The sequence below is a fragment of the Hemiscyllium ocellatum genome, chromosome 19 (assembly GCF_020745735.1).
Source record: "Hemiscyllium ocellatum isolate sHemOce1 chromosome 19, sHemOce1.pat.X.cur, whole genome shotgun sequence".
Classification (NCBI taxonomy): Eukaryota; Metazoa; Chordata; class Chondrichthyes; order Orectolobiformes; family Hemiscylliidae; genus Hemiscyllium; species Hemiscyllium ocellatum.
In genome coordinates, this window is record NC_083419.1 from 22,732,068 (window position 1) to 22,750,689 (window position 18,622).

Consider the following 18,622-nt stretch of genomic DNA (forward strand, 5'->3'; position numbering starts at 1 on the left):
CATGTCCTTGGTGGAGTGGGAGGGGGAGTTAAAGTATTGAGCCACGGGGTGGTTGGGTTGGTTGGTCCGGGTGTCCCAGAGGTGTTCTCTGAAGCATTCTGCAAGTAGGCGGCCTGTCTCCCCAATATAGAGGAGGCCACATCGGGTGCAACGGATGCAATAGATGATGTGTGTAAGGCCAAATTATAACAAATATTAAGAGGCAGAGATAACACATCTGCTTCCTTTGACAGCTCATGCTAGACTTCTAATTCAAATTTAAAATTTAATGGGAACTAAAAGAATGTTTTTGTTCTAAACTAATGCAGTTGTTCCCCATTAATATCAAAGTACATTTGAATTGAGTTTTATTAGACTGTTTTTGGATCCCAATCATTTTAAAACAATTCCCATTGCCACTTCATAGCTCTTGAGTACTGTACATCATGACTGAAAGGTGAGTAGCAATGAGATGCATTGCAGGGAGGGGGAAGACCAGCTGTAGTGCAGAGCTTTGAGGGAATCATGGCATGGTTTAGTGGTGGGTGAGATGCAAGGGGGCATGGGGTACAATGGGCAACCTGAGAGGAGACATGAAGTATCAGAAGTAAGTAGGAAATGGTGAAGGATGTGGCTTGGGGAACTTTTAAAAAGATGTTGGGAGCTGGGATGCTGTGTTGAAGAACTAAGGTGGTCTTCTAACAGACATCCCTGTCATTCCTCACGAGCTCAACTGTGTTGCGAATCAAATCTCTGTACGAAAAGACAAAAGACTTGGGCAAAGCCACTCATAGGGTGAGTGCATTCCAGAAGGTGTAAGAATGCACTTGTAGTATTTCCTGCCTCCCTCCCCCAGCTACCAGTAAAATCCAGCCTATGTTCATGTATAGGTACAAGAAGTTGATTGCTGAAAATGTGTTGCTGGTTAAAGCACAGCAGGTTAGGCAGCATCTCAGGAATAGGGAATTCGACGTTTCGAGCATAAGCCCTTCATCAGGAATGAGAGAGAGTAGCCAAGCAGGCTAAGATAAAAGGTAGGGAGGAGGGACTTGGGGGAGGGGCGATGGAGGTGGGATAGGTGGAAGGAGGTCAAGGTGAGAACGTGGCTGAAGAGTTTCTGTTACAAGAAGTTGATTTCCAATTTACCTGATAGTAATAGTGAGCCTCATCGTTACAATGAGAACAATGTCAGCTTCAACTAAAAATTTGGAAGGAAGCCTGTAGCAATCTCTGAAGTATTGCAGCTATATGTTTATATGAGTTACCACAGAATTATTACTTATGTACTGCATGAAGGATAGGTAGGTAGATGTACAAACAAATTCCTGTGTATAACATAACAAGCAGTTCTTCATCTTTATGATCCATGTGTTTACAACTGGAACTTTTATAGTAAGTATAACATGCTGGCCTCAGACTCACTCTCCATCTCAGGTACATCAAGGATAATGGAATGACAATTCTTTGCTTTGAGAAATGTGGACATCAAGTGGATGTTATTTAGGCCAGAGAAGCAGAAAAAGGGGAGAGCAGTAATATCAGTGCACTTTTTCTCAAAGGCTTTTTAACTTTTTTTCCCCCCACCAATTCAACTATCCAGGTATGCACCTTTGATTAATACATAATTACAACAGATTTAATTGATCACAAACATTCAGCATACGACATATTCTCCGGTTCTTCAGATTGAAATAATAAGAGATACAAATTAGATGACTTAATTTGTCAAAATTAATTTATTAAAAATTGGTTGCTAACTGCAACTGGACAGAACAGAGATGGTGTTTACTTGTTTATTAAAAAAAGTGAAAGCTGTGAACATATCGTGAAAATTTCTTTTTAAAAAATATATTAAAGTTTATTTGCTGCTTTAATGTCAAAGGTCTGCATTACTTGTTTCAAAATGTTTCCCAGAAATTAACAAAAATTAAGCGACTTCTTAAATGTAGCAAATTAACAAATGCAACATTAAAATAATATTAATAAAATGGTGTGTGTATAAATGCGTTATAGAACAGATAAATATTTTTTAAAATGATTCCTTTGACTTTTGTAGGAAACTTCAAAGTTAGGATTATCATGAGACTATATTGGAAATGTGCAGAGAAAATGAGATGCTTTCGGAAGCGCTCAACGATTCCAGCGTTGGCCCTCCTTGCAATTTGTCTCCTTTGCTTGAACCTATATATGGAAGAGGACAGATACGTAATGGTAAGAAATATAAATGGTGAAGGCAATGTTTAACATTTGATCATTGTAATGTTGAATACATGTATTCAGTGCATAAGTCAAACAAATATTTTAATTATATAAAGCTAGTGTCCTAGTTCTATTGGATAAATACTTCTCAATAATTTTGAGTAGGCATAATTGCAAAAGGGTCTAGAGTGTGGTGCTAGAAAAGCATAGCAGTCAGGCAGCATCTGAGTTGCAGGAGAATCAACGTTTCGGGCGAGGCTGAACAGGCTAGGGCTTTTTTCCCTGGAGCGTCGGTGGCTGAGGGGTGACCTCATAGAGGTTTACAAAATTATTGAGGGACATGGATAGGATAAATAGGCAAAGTCATTTCCCTGGTGTGGGAAGTCCAGAACTAGAGGGCATAGATTGAGGGTGAGAAGGGAAAGATATAAAATGGACCTAAGGGGCAACTTTTTCATGCAAAGAGTGGTATGTGTATGGAATGAGCTGCCAGAGAATGTGGTGGAGGCTGGTACAATTGCAACATTTAAAAGACATTTGGATGGGTATATGACTAGGAAGGGTTTGGAGTGATTTGGACTGGGTGCTGGCAGGTGGGACTAGATCGGGTTGGGATATCTGGTCAGTATGGACGGGTTGGGCAGAAGGGTCTGTTTCCATGCTGTACATCTCTATGATTTTATAAGCTCTTCATCAGGAAAGAAATAATTTCAAAAGGGACTTGATGGATAATTTTAATTCAAACTGGAGCTTAAAAAAATTGGCAATCTGTAGGACATAATGTTAATGTTGCTAACCTGCATAGTTCACTATATCGCTCTACCTTTTAACTGGCTTATAAAAGCTGAGAGTTAACCTTCTCTTCACTCCCTGAATTGGTAAGCTAACATTAGTTTCCTGTTTTCCTACAAAACTGCAGAGCAGTCAAACTCTAAGTGGCAATTAGTGGATTCACATTGTGGGTGCACTCCATCCACAAAGCCCACAACCTGATGACAGTTCAGACCTCAGTCCTATTCCTGTGCTGAAATCCATCAGTTGATGCCATATCCAACATTAATGCATGAATGTTAAGTGTTCAGACTCACTCCACAGTTAAAAACTTGGGTTGTATTTGGCAAAACTCAAAATATTCTGGGTATATTTTCAGTAAGACAGAGCTTAGAAAGTTGTCTTGGAACTGAAAACCATATGGGTAGTTATGAGATACTAGAGTTTTGACTACAGTGGGAAACATACGATAACATTTTACGTTTGGCATAATGTCTTACACTGAAATTACAATGATTTTTCTTATTATGCAGGATGGAGAGCAAAGACTGACAAGAGAAGTAACTTCACATCAGCTTAACTCTGAAAAATATGTCCATTCGTTCAAAGATTTAACTAACCTGTCAGGAGCAATTAATGTCACCTATCGTTATCTTGCAGGTTTTCCTATACCTAGAAAAAGTGAGTTTGATTCCATTATGTATCTAGTGATTTTCAATAAACGTAATTTGAATCAATCAAAAAATATACCTTTATATAACAATTAACGTTACATGTGATTTTACTGATAACCTCTTTCTGATGATTTGTGCAGAATATTTAACAATAGGATTGTCATCAGTGAAAAGGAAAAGAGGTAACTACCTACTAGAAACAATTAAATCTATTTTTGACCAATCCAGCTATGAAGAACTGAATGAAATTGTAGTTATTGTACACTTAGCAGACTTTGATCTCTCATGGTGTGAAGACATTGTCCAAGAAGTTTCCAGAAAATTTGGTCATCACATCATTTCTGGTCGATTGATGGTTATTCATACTCTTGAGGAGTATTACCCAAGTCTAGATGGCCTCAAAAGAAACTACAATGACCCAGAAGATCGAGTGAGATTTCGATCTAAACAAAATGTAGATTACGCATTTCTGCTTAATTTCTGTGCCAATTTATCCGACTACTATGTAATGTTAGAAGATGACATTCATTGCTCAAAAAACTTCCTATCTGCAATTAAAAAAGTCATTACCTCAAGAAAAGGCTCCTATTGGGTGACACTGGAGTTTTCAAAATTGGGATATATTGGAAAACTTTACCATTCACATGACCTGCCTCGACTGGCACAATTTTTATTAATGTTTTATCAGGAAATGCCATGTGACTGGTTACTAATTCATTTCCAAGGGCTACTTGCCCAAAAGGATATCATTCGGTTTAAGCCTTCTTTGTTTCAGCACATGGGATATTATTCCTCATTCAGAGGAACAGAAAACAAACTCAAGGATGATGATTTTGAAGAAGATTCCTTTGATATTCCTGACAATCCGCCTGCGACGCTTTACACAAACATGAATGTGTTTGAACATTACGATCCTCGTAAAGCATACAGCAATGTAGACGAGTACTTCTGGGGGAAATCTACTTCAGCCGGAGATTACTTTCTTATTGTGCTGGACAAACCAGCTAAAATCGACAAACTGAAAATCCAAACAGGAACTGATGATAGACAAAATGATATTTTGCATCACGGAGCACTAGAGGTTGGTCAAACTGTGCAATTAGCAAAGAAAGGAAAGCAGTGTTCTAGCTATGTCAAACTGGGCGAGTTTCAACATGGAAATATTGAGATTAAGGATATTGGTCACAAAGTTGAATTTGACATTCACTGCATTCGGCTATTAGTAACAGAAAGCCAAAAGGAATGGCTGATTATCAGGAGTATCAGCATTTGGACCAATCAGCCATCAAGTTAGACCATTCAATGTTCTCCCATGGAAATTGATACAAGAGATTTTGTAAATCTGAAAACAAAATCAAGGCAGCTGATGAAAATTTATTATGTAATGATTTGAAATTTACATTCTGAAATAAGAAAAACATGAATTGTATCGGGTGAGAATAAGCAGTAGACTCGAACTGTCATCCAGGAATAAGTTTTCATGGAAAAGGGTAGAAGAAGGAATTTTGTGCTCCAAGGTAATTAGGCTGTATTCATAAATAATTTCATGCCTGTCCAAAAGTAGCAGAGGGGGGAATTTCTGATGAATTATCAAACCTTTTGCTGCTAGCATACTACGTTGTAAATTCAAGCCTTTTTCTTTTATTAATTTGTTTTTCCTATCAGCTTGCATTGCTATTTTGATTATTCTTAGATATTTACAAATGAGATGGCAAACTAATCATGACAATTCACATAATAAAAGAGCACACTTACTGAACCACTGAAACAAAATGTTAGTTTTCTTCAGCTGCTGAAGTTTTGTTTTTAATGCAGAACAGGATGTCTGTTATTTAAAGAATGACTATCAGATTTGCATATGTTCTTAGTAGTCTTGAATGTATACTTTATTGACAAAGTATCCCATAGGCCAATTTCAAAACTGAGGTTAACATATAAGACAACATTTTTCTAATTGTTTCATCATGTTAACAATTCAGTTACTATGAAAATTCAAGAACTCTGAGGCTTGATGCATTCCATTGTATGGCAAGCCATAAGGCGAGCAGATTATGAATTCCAATTCAGTGACAAGAAACCAAGACACTCTTTGTGCAATTAAAAGGAGTCCTAAATCAAGAACCATTTTAAATGCTGGGCTTAATCAAGGTCTGCATAAAGATTTGTCACTCAGGTGCCAGTTGCCATGGTTGTTGGTATGTTCTCTGGGAAGTTGATTTGCAGATGTTTAGTCCCCTGTCCAGGAGACATCTTTAGTACTTTGGAGCCTCCTGTGAAGCACTGCTGTACTGTGTCTTCTGGAATTTATTTGGTTCCATTCCTATTGCTTCTGATTGCTGGTTCTGGTTGTTCACTGTAGTGGCCAGTATATTGAGCCTAGGTCTACATGTTTGTTGGTGGAGTACGTGGATGAGTGCTACACTTCTAGGAATTCTCTGGCTGTCCTATGTTTAGCTTGTCCTATAATTGTTGTGTTGTCCCAGTCGAATTTGTGGTCTTTGTCATGTGTATGTGTAGCTAGTAGGGACAGCTGGTCGTGGCGTTTAGTGGCTAGTTGAAGTTTGTGGATGCGGATTATTAGCTGTCTGCCTGTTTGTCCTTTATAACTTCATGCCGCATGTAAATGAAATCTTGTAAATTATGTTTATCTTGCACATGATGGGTATTGGGTCTGTTGTCCTGGTGAGCTATCGAAGCGTGGCTGTTGGTTTATGGGCTGTCATGGATCCATGGTTGGAGAAGTCAGGCTGTTACTTCCAAGATGTCTTATATATAAGTTAATGTGGCTACTGAGTTAAGTCATGGTATATCCTTGTCATGTTGTTTGTCTATTATGCACCTGTGGAAGAAGTTGTGGGGATATTCGTTCTTGGTGAAGACTTTGCAGAGGTGTATTTTTTTCTTCTCTTCAGAGGCCTGGAGTGCTGCAGTGTGTTGTAGCCCTTTTGATCAGGGTCCTAATGCAACTTCTCTTGTGTGTGTTTGAGTGATTGCTGTTGTGGTTCAGGATCTAGTCAGTGAATGTGGCTTTTTGTATACTTTTGCGGTGCATGCACAGTTCACTGTTCTTTCTACCATCATATCCAGAAATGGGAGTTGATTATTGGTTTCCTCCTCTCTCATAAATCTGATCCCTGTGAGTATGGTGTTGATAATCTTGTATGTATTCTCGATTTCTGTTCTCTTAATAATTACAAAACTGTCATTCTCAAATCTGATCCAGAGTTTTGGGTGGGTTTGTGGGGAAGCTGTTTGTTTTGATCTTTGCATCACTGCTTCAGCTATGAGCCCAGAGATGGGTGAGTCCATAAGTGTTCCATTGATCTGTCCATATAATTGGTTGTTGAATGTGGAATGTGTCCCTAGTAGCCACACATACAGATGACAAGCACCACAAATTCACTGGGCCAACGCAATGACCATAGAACAAGCTAAACATAGGACAGACAGAGAATTTCTATAGTATGGCATTCATCCACAGACTCTATCAACAAACACATAAACCTAGATCCAATATACCGGCCAATACAACAAACAACCAGAACCGGAAACCGAAAGCAGCAAGAACGGAACCAAACACATTTCCAAAGAGACAGTACAGCAGTGTTTCACAGGAGGCTCTGAATCACTGAAGATGTCACCTGGACAGGGGATGAAATATCTGCAAATCAACTTCCCAGCTTGACAAACATACCCACAACCAATGTGGGGCTTGAACATGTAACGCGTACTTGATGGGCTGAATAGCCCACTTCAGCTCCTATATCTGAAGTTCTTGTGATCCAAATACTTCTGGTACATATATAGTACAACTTTCTTAAATGGAACAACTAACTTTCAAGCAAATTCTATTTAGTTAGAGGTACAATATCATTTCTAAGTGTATGCCATACAGCACGAAGTGGTTGAAAGATTTCAAGGAAAAAATGTTTTAAATGTGTAATTAAAAAAATTTGTAATGGGGCTTTAATGATCAAAATATGGATTGAGATATTGAGAGTGTACAGTCAGAGGGAGACGAGTTTTTAAAATAAAAACTAAGTGCTTGGGAAGCTCAACAACACAAGCTGGATCTGTGGAGAGAGAAATAAAGTTAATGTTTTGAGTCCAATATTACTCTTTTGTAGAACTCTCTTGTTTTGTTTGCTAATGTTGTGAAGGAGAAAGAGAGAGAGAGTTTTAAAGTGGATGTGAGGAGGTGTAGTCGAGGTAAATATGGGAATCGGTGAGTTTGTAATGGATACTAATGGGCAGTCTATCTCCAGAAGTGGAAATAGTCAAGTCAAGGAATGGAAGTGTCAGAGATGGACCAGGTGAGAGTAGGCTGGAAATTGGAAGTAATGTTTATTTTTTTCCCAATTTTGGACAAAAGCAGGAAGCAGCACTGATGTATTGGAGAAAGAGTTGAGTAATGGGACCCTAATTAGGACTCAGAAGGTTCCATATACCCCACAAAGAGGCAGGCATGACTGGAACCCACTGCTAAGGTGTCCAGAGTTTCTGAAGTGTATTTAGGAAAGTTTTCTTCATCAGTATGTTTCCAATCCAAAGAGCAAGATATATTGCTGGATCTCATCCTGGGAAATGAGGTGAGTCAAATAGGTTAAGTAACCACAGGGGATCATTTAGGAAATTGAGATTGTACTACGAGGCAGAGGTTAGCTTTGGAAAAGGACAAAGACTGAACAGGAGTAAAATGAATAAATTAATGGGGGTCCAACTTCAATGGAGTAAGAATGGATCCAGCTGAGATAAATTGCAATCATCAATTGGCAGGCAAAACTGAAACTGAACAATTGGCTGCTTTTAAAGAGATAATTTGAGAACAGTTTTGATACATTCCCACATTGGAGAAGAGAAACAGATCCAGAGTTTGTTTAATGATGAAAGAAATAAAGAGTAAGATGGAACAGACAAAGATGTGTGTATCTTATGTCAGAGTGATAAAACAAATGAGTACCAAGTGTAAACTTCAGAAGGATATGAAAGAGGAATAAGAGAGAGCATGAAAAGAGATTGACAGCCAACAAATGGAATTCAAAAATCTTTTATATCCTTAAAAATAGAAAAAGGTAGGTAAAATCTGAAATATAGTTGAGATGAAAGAAAAGAATATACACGTAAGGGTAGAAGGTACATTCAGATTTTATATGAAGATGCTGAATCTGTTTTCACCAAGAAGAAGATGCTGCCAACATCAAAGTCAAAGACATAGTTAAGAAACTCAATTCCTGAAAACACATTAAGAGGAGCTATTAAAAGGATTACCTGTAATTAAAGTTAATACATCACAAGGACCTGGATGTGGAAGAAGTTTAGGATATTGAGGGAAGTTGGGTTGAAATTATAAATGCACTTGTGCTATTTTTTCTGACTCATATAAAAGAACACATCCAGTTCCCTCTGTGCTATAATAAACTCCAGTCTCTTTCAATTTAAATAATGTTTTGCTTTTTTATTCTTCTTGCTTTATCCACATTAAGCTCCATCTGGCAAATTTTGTCCACTCTCTATTGTTCTCTATATCCCTTTGTAGATTCTTTGTATCTTTGCAACTTGATTTCCTACCCATTTTTGTAACCGCAGAAAATTTGGTTGCAGTACAGCTGTCCTTCATCACAGATATGACTATAGATTGTAAATAGTTGAGATCCCAACAATGACCCCACAACACACCACTAGTTAAGAGTTTACAACCTAAAAATTGACCTTTTATCCTGACTGTTCCTGTTATTTAACCAATCGTCTATGTGTGCTGGGATATCATCCCAACACCATCAACTCATACGTTGTCCATTTTTATATTGCACTTTACTGAATGCCTTTTGGAAATCCAAGTACACTACATGTACTGTACCTTTTTCTTTACACACACAGCTTCTTATATCCTGAAAGAATTCTAATAAACTTGTCAAATAGAATTTCTCTTTCATGTGACCATGTTGACTCTGCCCGATTATAATTGGATTTTCTAAATGTCTTGCCACTACTTCCTTAATGGGTTTTCGTGTTTTCACAAGGATTGACATTGAGCTCCTGTTTTTAGTGTGCCACCTTTCTCTGAAAGGTTATATTTGACTTTATATTTAAATGGTGAATTAAGCACCTTTAGATGGACAGATTTTTAATTCTTAATGGTTGAATTGGAATGGGGAGTGGGCAGGGAAGTGGAGTATAGACTGAGATGAGATCAGCCCATGACCATATTAAATTAGAGACAAAAAAACTGCAGATGCTGGAATCCAAAATAGACAGGCAGGAGGCTGGAAGAACACAGCAAACCAGGCAGCATCTGGAGGTGAAGTCAGCAAGTCCTGAAGAAGGGTTACACCCGAAACATCGACTTCTCCATCTCCTGATGACAATATTAAATGACAGAGTAAGCTTGAGGGGCTGAATGGCCTATTCCTGCTCTTAGTTCTTATATTTAGTAAATCTCAAAAAGGTAATCAGCTATATATTTTACTGAGAAAATCTAACGAGGCTACAGGGAAAATGCAGAAGAATGGGATCATTGGGTCATTCCTCAAAATATGGACACAATGAGCTGAGATGTTGCACAATTCAAAGTTTGTCTTCTCTCGTTGCATCTGACGTGTTAGAAATTAAATAAATTATATGCTACCGAGGGGATATACTACAGAGGCCTGTAAACTCATTAACTATGAAAAAGTCATGACTTGTGACTCATGGATTGGATGATGTGTATACAAAAAAAACCAGCTTCATCTAGTTATTAAGATATCTATTTACTAAGATATTTAATTTTTAAAAATCGTGCTGAACATCCAAAATCCTGAATACAGGATACTAAGATTGAAAAAAGCTCAGAAAAATTGGTTAAATCAGAAACTATTGATTATTAATGCCAAGAGGTCATTTTGAACTGGCGGCACAGTAGCACAGTGGTTAGTACTGCTGCATCACAATGCCAGGGACTTAGGTTTGATTCCAGCCTTGTGACATTTGCATGTTCTCCTTATGTCTGCATGAGATTTCTCCAGGTGCTCCATTTCCTCCCATAGTCCAAAGGTGTGCAGGTTAGTTGCATTGGCCATGGTAATGTGCTCTGTAGTGTCCATGGATATGTAAGCTAAGTGGATTAGCCATGATAAATGTGATGTTATGGGGATAGGGCAGAACAGTCTTCAGAAGTTCAGTGCAGATTCAATGGACCAAATCTTTCTTCACTGTAGGGATTCTGTGAAAGCAAAAGACCTATAGGACAGTTTGTTGAGCACCTGTTTTCAAAAAAGACAACATGAGGTCATAAAGAGATTGCAATCAATTAGATTTGAAGATTTTTAAAAATCTTGGCAATAGCTGAATGAATTTGTTTAATGACTCTCTGAAGAGCTATAGCTCATTTTTGATGAACCAAACACTTAGCACTGGAAATTCCTTGATATTGTGCAAAGAGATGAGCAAAATAAATAGTGCAGGATCATCCCAGTTAAAGTTTGCAAATGCCAAGGTTTGGTAAGAAATTCCATAAAAGCAAATTGTTTCAAAACTTGCCAAACAAGGTTCTGAAATTCCCATTGATGTATGTGCAAATTTGTACTTGTTGATGCAGGAGGCATTAATCCTCCTAACAGCACAAAATTATTATCGAGTTACGGTCTGGATTTCCAACTTCATTTCTACTGCTAGCCAGCGGCATTGATTTGGAAAATACCAATTAACACGGTTACAGAATTTTATTTGAAGTAGTAACCCACAATCTTTTAACTCACTCTGCCCCTTGTAAACAGTAAAGACGACGGGAGACAAAAAGCTGGCATTCATTGTAAAAATCAGTATTTCCCAAAAGAGCCTCTCACTCCTACAAAAGTACTGATATAAATTCATTTTTAAGTGGACCTTTATACCAATAGAGAAGTAAAAAATCTAGGTGCACTTTGTACCTGCTCAACCAAGGACACTCTTTAAAACGAACACCCAGATGAGACGAAATAATTTATATTAGAATCTCTTATGTACCTTGATGAAAATTCACATATTTACCATAGATGATGCAATTAAGTGGGGTTGCACTAAACAAATAATGCTAATGCCAATAAATATGGACTGGGGAGGGGAGGCGGAATTAAGCCCCTGAGGCTTATTTAATTATGTTTTGTAACAAAATACTCCTTGTCTGTCTAGAATTTGTAGTTTAATTTGTATTGTCTGACACAATAATTTATTGTGTATCCATGGATGTCTTTTATCCTGAAATTTTGTAAGAAAAATGTCAACTGTTCTGCACTTTGTACAGTGATCTGTTTGTCAAGTGTTTTGATCTTAAAGATGTTTTATTGTACTTTTGCTTTTCAGATCTCTGTTTTGAAATAGTTTGCAACAGCAAAATATAGCGACATGCTGTTTCGCAAATAATTAGCCACATCGTTTCTTACTTACCAAGCAAGAGAAAAGAAAACACTGGTCTATGATTGAACATGTGTAATGGATGACAGAAACTGCACCCTTTTTCTCTGCAGCATACAGCAAAAACAGCTGTGACTTTCCTATTTCCTATATGACTCTCTTATTGTACAAAGCTATATTATATAGTCACTATGAGGCCAATGCAAAAAATAGGCCATTAATTTGTTGTGTAATAAAATCATCAAATCATACACTGCAGAAGGAGACAACTCAGGCCACTGATCCTGAGCTAGCTCTTTGAAAAAAAGCCATCCAATCAGTCTTGCTCTCCCACATTTACCGTATAATGCTGAAATGTTTTTCTCCTAGTATTTATATAACTCTCACTGCTATTGCCATCCACAAAAACAGAATCACAGACATACTACAGCACTGAAGGGAGCCATTTGGCTCAAAGTGCCTACATTTCCTCTCAAGATTAGCATCATGACTGGGAAATACTGCAAATGGAGGGTCAACATGTCCCTGTAAGGCTGAAGAGTGAGACCAAATTGTTGAGAAAATTCTGGATCTCGAAAGAACTCTACAAGATTGGATAATACTCCAGATGAGGTCGAACAAATACCTTATAAACGTTCACCATTACCTCTTTGCTTTTGTACTCCATGTCCCTATGAATAAAGTACAATATACCCTGTGCTGTATTAACAGCTTTCTTCATCTGTCCTGCCATCTTGAATGATCTGTGCACATATTCATCCAGATCCGTCTGCTCTTACATCCATGCTAGAATTCTATCCATTATTTTGTATCGTCTGTCCATGTTCTTCCTTCCAAAATGCATCAGCCACATTTCTCTACATGGAAAATCATCTGCCACCAATTGCCTACACAATCAATTTGCCTTTTTTTGTGAAGTTCTGCCTTGTCCTCCTCACAATTTATAATTCTTCCAAGTTTCATATCATCTGCAATCTTTGAAATTGTTCCCCATACACGTAGACATTTAGATCAAACTATCAGGAAACATAAGGGTCCCTATATGAAGTCTGGAAACTCTACTACAAGCCAACCCCAGCCCAAAAAATATCCATTAATCATTATTTTCCATTTCCTATCACTCAGTCAATTTTGTATAAGTGTTACTGGTGTCCCTTTTATTCTATGAACTATAATTTCCACACAACACTGTTGTGTATCACTGTATTGAGCACCTTCTGGAAGTCTGTGTTCACCACATCAACAGCATTACCCTTTCTGTTACTAATTCAAAAAATTCCAGTCAATTTGTTAACATAATATCCCCATTAGAAATCCAATTAACTTGTCCTAATCAATGACATTTTTCTATGTGATTAGGAATCCTGTCCCAAATAATTGTTTCTAGAAGCTTCCCCATCACTGAAGTTAACCTGACTAGCCTTTAATTGCGGGCCGTATTCTTACAATTTTTTTTAGTATGGGTGTGACGCTTGCAATTCCCCAGTTATCTGGTATTTCAAGGTACCCATCAGGTTGTGCAGTCCAAGATCACTAAAAAAAAAATATCAACATCATCTCCTCAGCTTTACAAATAATTAAATGTTTTCAATGTCTTCCTATTGATGCTTATAGTGCAAACACATACGTTTTTTTTAAACAGGGCTAAGTCAATTAAAGAGACTGTATATGTGTTGTAAATAATACTTTACAGGTGTAGGAGAGAATAAGGGATTCCATCATTGACACCAAATGTGATTATGTTCTCTTGTAAACAAAAATACAAACAATAAGAAAATCAAAAACACAATCTTATTTCAAGCAAGTTAAGTTGTTTTATGTTCAGTGCCATTCCTTTTGGTCTCAGGGTTACAATGGAAATGAAATCTGTGTAACTCTTTTAAGCAAATATCCAAATGAAACATTCCATTATTTTATACCATTTCATTTCCTGTTCAATTTGATTTATTAATGTCACATGTAGCAAAAGAGTAAGAAGTATTGCTTTGTGTGCTAACCAGACAAATCATATTTTACACAAATGCATCAGGGTAATAGAATATAATGCAGAATATAATGTTACAGCTACAGAGAAGGTGCAGAAAAAGATCAATTCTAATATATGAGATTAGATTAGATTCCCTACAGTGTGGAAACAGGCCTTTGGCCCATCAAGTCCACACTGATCCTCAAAGAGTAACCCACCCAGACCCATTCCCCTACATTGACCCTCAACTAATGCATCTAACACTATGGACAATTTAGCATGGCCAATTCACCTAACTTGCATATCTTTGGATTGTGGGAGGAAACTAGAGCACCTGGAGGAAACCCACGCAGATATGGGGAGAATGTGCAAACTCCACACAGACAGTTGCCTGAAGCAGGAATTGAGGCAGCAGTGCTAACCACTGAACTGCTGTGCCGCCCCCGTACCACTATGCTGCCCCTGGCTTCCAAGAGGTTATTACCAGAGCCGGGAAAAATTGGCATGGGTGCATGCCCATTCATAAGTCTCATAACAGCAGGGAAGAAGCTGTTCTTACCACTCTGCTGGTACGTGTTTTCAAATTTTTGTATCTTTTGCTGAATGGAATAGGGTGGAAGAGAGTACAACCAAAGTGGGAGAGATCTTTGATTATGTTGGTTGCTTTCCTACAGCAGTGGGACAGTGTGGACAGAGTTAATGGATGGAAGGGTAGCTTTTATGATGGACTGGGCTGCATTCACAACTCTCCATAATTTCTTGTGGTCTTAGGTGGAGTATGCTTTTTATGGTGCTTGTATAAAAATTGCCCAGTTAGAATATGAAACGTATACCAAAGAAATAGTGACTGTGTGAAAATCACAGTGGATTTAATTCTGATTAGTCCTACACTTCCAAAGCACATTCCAAAAATCACTGCATCTTCAGTCAACACATGGGAAATGCATACTGCTGGTCTAATCAATGTGCACCCACACTGCCTTGGAACAGGATGTTGGTGATGCTATTGTGAGTACTGTGCTCCCATCATACCCACCAGAGGGAAAAACTAACTATTAAAATAAAGTAATACTTGAAACTGAATGTGTTGATTACACTACATTTTGAAGTGTAGAAGATAAATTGGACCAGTATGTCTCATTCACCAGTTTGACTATTATTTCCTTTTGGAACTGGAGCAGCGAGTTAGTGTTGCTGACATCATGATTGTGAATGTTGTTTGCTGCTTGTCCCTTGTTCCATCCCCTGCTTGCTGACACCTTACCACTCAATAATGGTGCAAATCAGACAAAAGATTTAACTGCACAGAGCTGATTAAATGGACTGTGCAAGAGCATATTAGCATTAATGCAAATCTGTAAAATAAAGGCAAAAATCAACTGATTAGGTTTCAGAATGAAGAAAACAAGCCATTGTTTATTTTTTTTTATTCACTTTTGAGACGTGGGTGTTGCTGGTTGGCCAGCATTTATTGCCCATCCCTAGTTGCCCTTGAGAAGGTGGTGGTGAGCTGCCTTCTTGAACCACTGCAGTCCATATGCTATAAGTTGTCCCTCAATGTTCTTAGGGAGGAAATTCCACCAGGACTTTGATCCAGCAACAGTGAAGGAATGGTGATATATTTCCAAGTCAGAATATGAGAGGCTTGGAGGGGAACTTGCATGGTGTGGTGTTCCCATAAGTTCGCTGCCCTTGTCTTCCATGTTGATGTGGCTGTATGTTTGGAAGGTGCTGTCGAAGGATCACTGGTGAATTTCTGCAATGCATTTTGTTGACAATACACAAACCACCAGAGATTGTATGATCAACAGCACTTGTTGTTTCAACTGCCAGCAGGTCATCTCCGCAGGTCACCTTCTTCTAGGACTGGAGCAGACCTTCTCCCATTATTGCATCCTCTGGATTCACAATGTACAGATTATTCCAAAATTTCTCATTACCAAACTCAATGTTTTGTGAATCAGCATGGTTGCACAATACTGACCATCCATAACCTTTGTTTAAATTCTTATATTTGCTAGTGTTGTTTCATGGATATACATTGAATTCAGAATCCTATTTTTCACAACTGAAGTTAATTTTAGCACAAAGTTATCGATAGTGTCTGTGGCAGTGATGTCACATGCACTGTTACTGAATATGTGGTGAATAAAGCTCAAATCACAAATGCATGCCAATTTTTCTTTTCAAATTCTGACATTCTAACTGTGATTTTAAAATGTAATTGAAATTTTCAAAGTCTATGAAACAATTAAAGTTATAATTAACTTTATTGTCACATGTTCTAAGATGAGTGCAGTGAAAAGTTTCTAGGTCACCACTTACAATGCCACCTTAGGTACAAAGGTACCGAGACACAGTTTCTTCAGTTACTCGATTAATTACAGTGTAACAATCTCACCAACAATGTACAGTGTCACCAACACACGGCACCATCTTAAGTACAGAGTGAACTAGGCACAATGCTTAGTTACATAATAGAGAAATGGGAAAAAAAAAGTTACATTACAGCTATTCATGTTATAACCACATGGCAGAAAAACCAGAAGCAAAGTTAAAAAGACAAATATCACAGTCTCTCCCCAAAGGCTCTCTGAAGCAGATCAACCTCAGCACGATGGGTCTCCATGTGGTTTGACCACTGGCTGCTGTCATGCTCTGCACCATGCCACTGGCCTCTGGCCTCCCTGTTCTGGGCCACCACCTGTGCTTGGGAGGCTGAGGCTGGGTGTCCAAGCCCAAGGAGACAGAAGAAGAAAACCATAGAAGGGAGGAAAAGAAGGAGAAAAAATAAAGAATGAGAAAAATGACTTTGGAATGAACTGAAACTGCTGATTCTGTGACTTTATTTTGTTAAAAAGTAGAATACTTCCACAGCACTTACAACCAGGCTGCGACAATGGTGTTCAAATCATCATTGGTCATAATACATTCAAGCAAGAAAGCATTCCACTAGGGCAAATTCCATAGCAGGAAGGAGTTTTAAGGAGTGAATGCCTGGGAATATGACTTTTCAAGATTAAATATACATGCTCTTTTACGCATCATGTAGATGTGTTAAATGAGTTCAATTGGAATATATCTTCATTATCATTATACTACACATTTACTGGAGTATGCTGAGAAATGCTATGTTTACATCTGTGTTTCCCTAAGTTGCATTTTATTATCTTTCTGCTTGTTCCCCCTTACTTTGATCAGTCCCTGTTATTCACTGCCTGCCTCTAAACATTGGATTTCACCAGCGTTATCCCAGAGTTAGTTACTGATGGGCACATTTGTTTCTTAGAGTCAAAGAGTCATGCAACATGGAAACAAACCCTTCAGTCCAACCAGTCAATGCCAAATATAATCCCAACCTTCGATTTCACCATCTGCCCACTGCATAGAGTTGTAATAGAATTTTGACTACCTCTTATGAGCTTCTTGATATTACTGCTGAGAAAAAAGATGATAAATTCCACCTTTGAGCTCAATCTAAGTCATGGTGTTCAGAATGTCAGCAACAGTCAGAGTCATAGAGATATCAAAACTAAAAAGGGATTTCAGGTGAGATGTTGAGGTTTAATTTGTTACTTAGTGCTAAAAACTATTTTGCATGTATGATCATATTTTATAATAGTCAGAAAAATATTTTTGCAAATTTCCTCTAAAGATTAATACGTCATGACAAAAAAAATCAAAGATGACATTGATCACATGGAAATGATGACAAAGAAAGTCCTAATTAGATTTGTATAAAGAAACACTTTTGTGTCCACGTAACCTGGAAGATATGTAACCATGCTCACAATGACATTCTGTGCAGAACGTTATTCACTCAGCTTTCAGCAGCTTGTTCACCCAAAATACTGACTTTGTTCAAGTAGAAATACAACTAAGGTGTTTGCTGTCAGAGAGGCTCTATAGCACATCAGGAGACTCAGATATAAATTAATAATCCCTATCAAGGTACATGATTTGAAAATTTCTTTTAAAAAGGGTAACGTATTTACTTTCTTGCCTGAGATTCTTATGGACCCACTCTCATAAAGAACATTAGAAAAAGGAATAGGAGTAAACCATCCACCTGTTGAGCCTATAACAGCATTCACTATAATCTTTTGACTCAACTCCAGAATTTGACCATTCCCTTAATGCCTAGACTCCAAGAAATCAAAACAAAATTGATATCAGTCCTGAAAACACTCCACAATGGAGCATCCAACCCATCTACATTGGACAATTCCAAAATTCACAACCACTGAGCTAAGAATTTCTTCCTCATCACAGTCCAAAATAATCAATGTCTTATCCTGAGAATGCTCCACATGTTCTCGGCACTCAGGTTAAGTGGAAGCAATTTTTTAGTATCCTTCAGAATCTTTTCTGCTTCAAAGAGATTACCTTTCTATCTTCTTACTCTAGAGAATATAGGCCCAATTTCCTCTGCCTGTCATTAAGGACAACCTTTCATGTCAGCAACCAATCAAATAAAACTTTGCTCTTCAAATGTTAAGTCAAATATATTATTTCGTAGATGTTGAGATCAAAACAGCATTCAGGTATCCATGTTTGGTCCCATTAACACCCTATATGATTGTTACAATAGTTATTTGTTGTTATGAAGGTGTAGGTGTACTGTACCTTTAAGAAAGTTGAAAAGCTGGCAAGGACTTAGCAA

At 37.8% G+C, this 18,622-nt stretch overlaps 1 protein-coding gene across 1 annotated transcript; it reads left to right on the forward strand.

Moving 5' to 3' along the window:
• Positions 1–2,058: 2,058 nt before the first annotated feature.
• On the forward strand, positions 2,059–4,917 carry mgat4c (mgat4 family member C). The gene is made up of 3 exons (XM_060839299.1): positions 2,059–2,190; positions 3,483–3,630; positions 3,764–4,917. Exons 1-3 carry the CDS (start codon positions 2,059–2,061, stop codon positions 4,915–4,917), a joined length of 1,434 nt encoding a protein of 477 aa, XP_060695282.1.
• Positions 4,918–18,622: the final 13,705 nt, after the last annotated feature.

What these genes read in the sequence shown, in the direction of transcription:
- mgat4c (XM_060839299.1), top strand. Translation starts at nt 2,059, where the DNA reads ATGAGACTATATTGGAAATGTGCAGAGAAAATGAGATGCTTTCGGAAG. An exon ending in AAGAGGACAGATACGTAATG is followed by an intron (nt 2,191 to 3,482) that starts GTAAGAAATATA and finishes CTTATTATGCAG; the next exon opens with GATGGAGAGCAAAGACTGAC. An exon ending in TTTTCCTATACCTAGAAAAA is followed by an intron (nt 3,631 to 3,763) that starts GTGAGTTTGATT and finishes TGATTTGTGCAG; the next exon opens with AATATTTAACAATAGGATTG.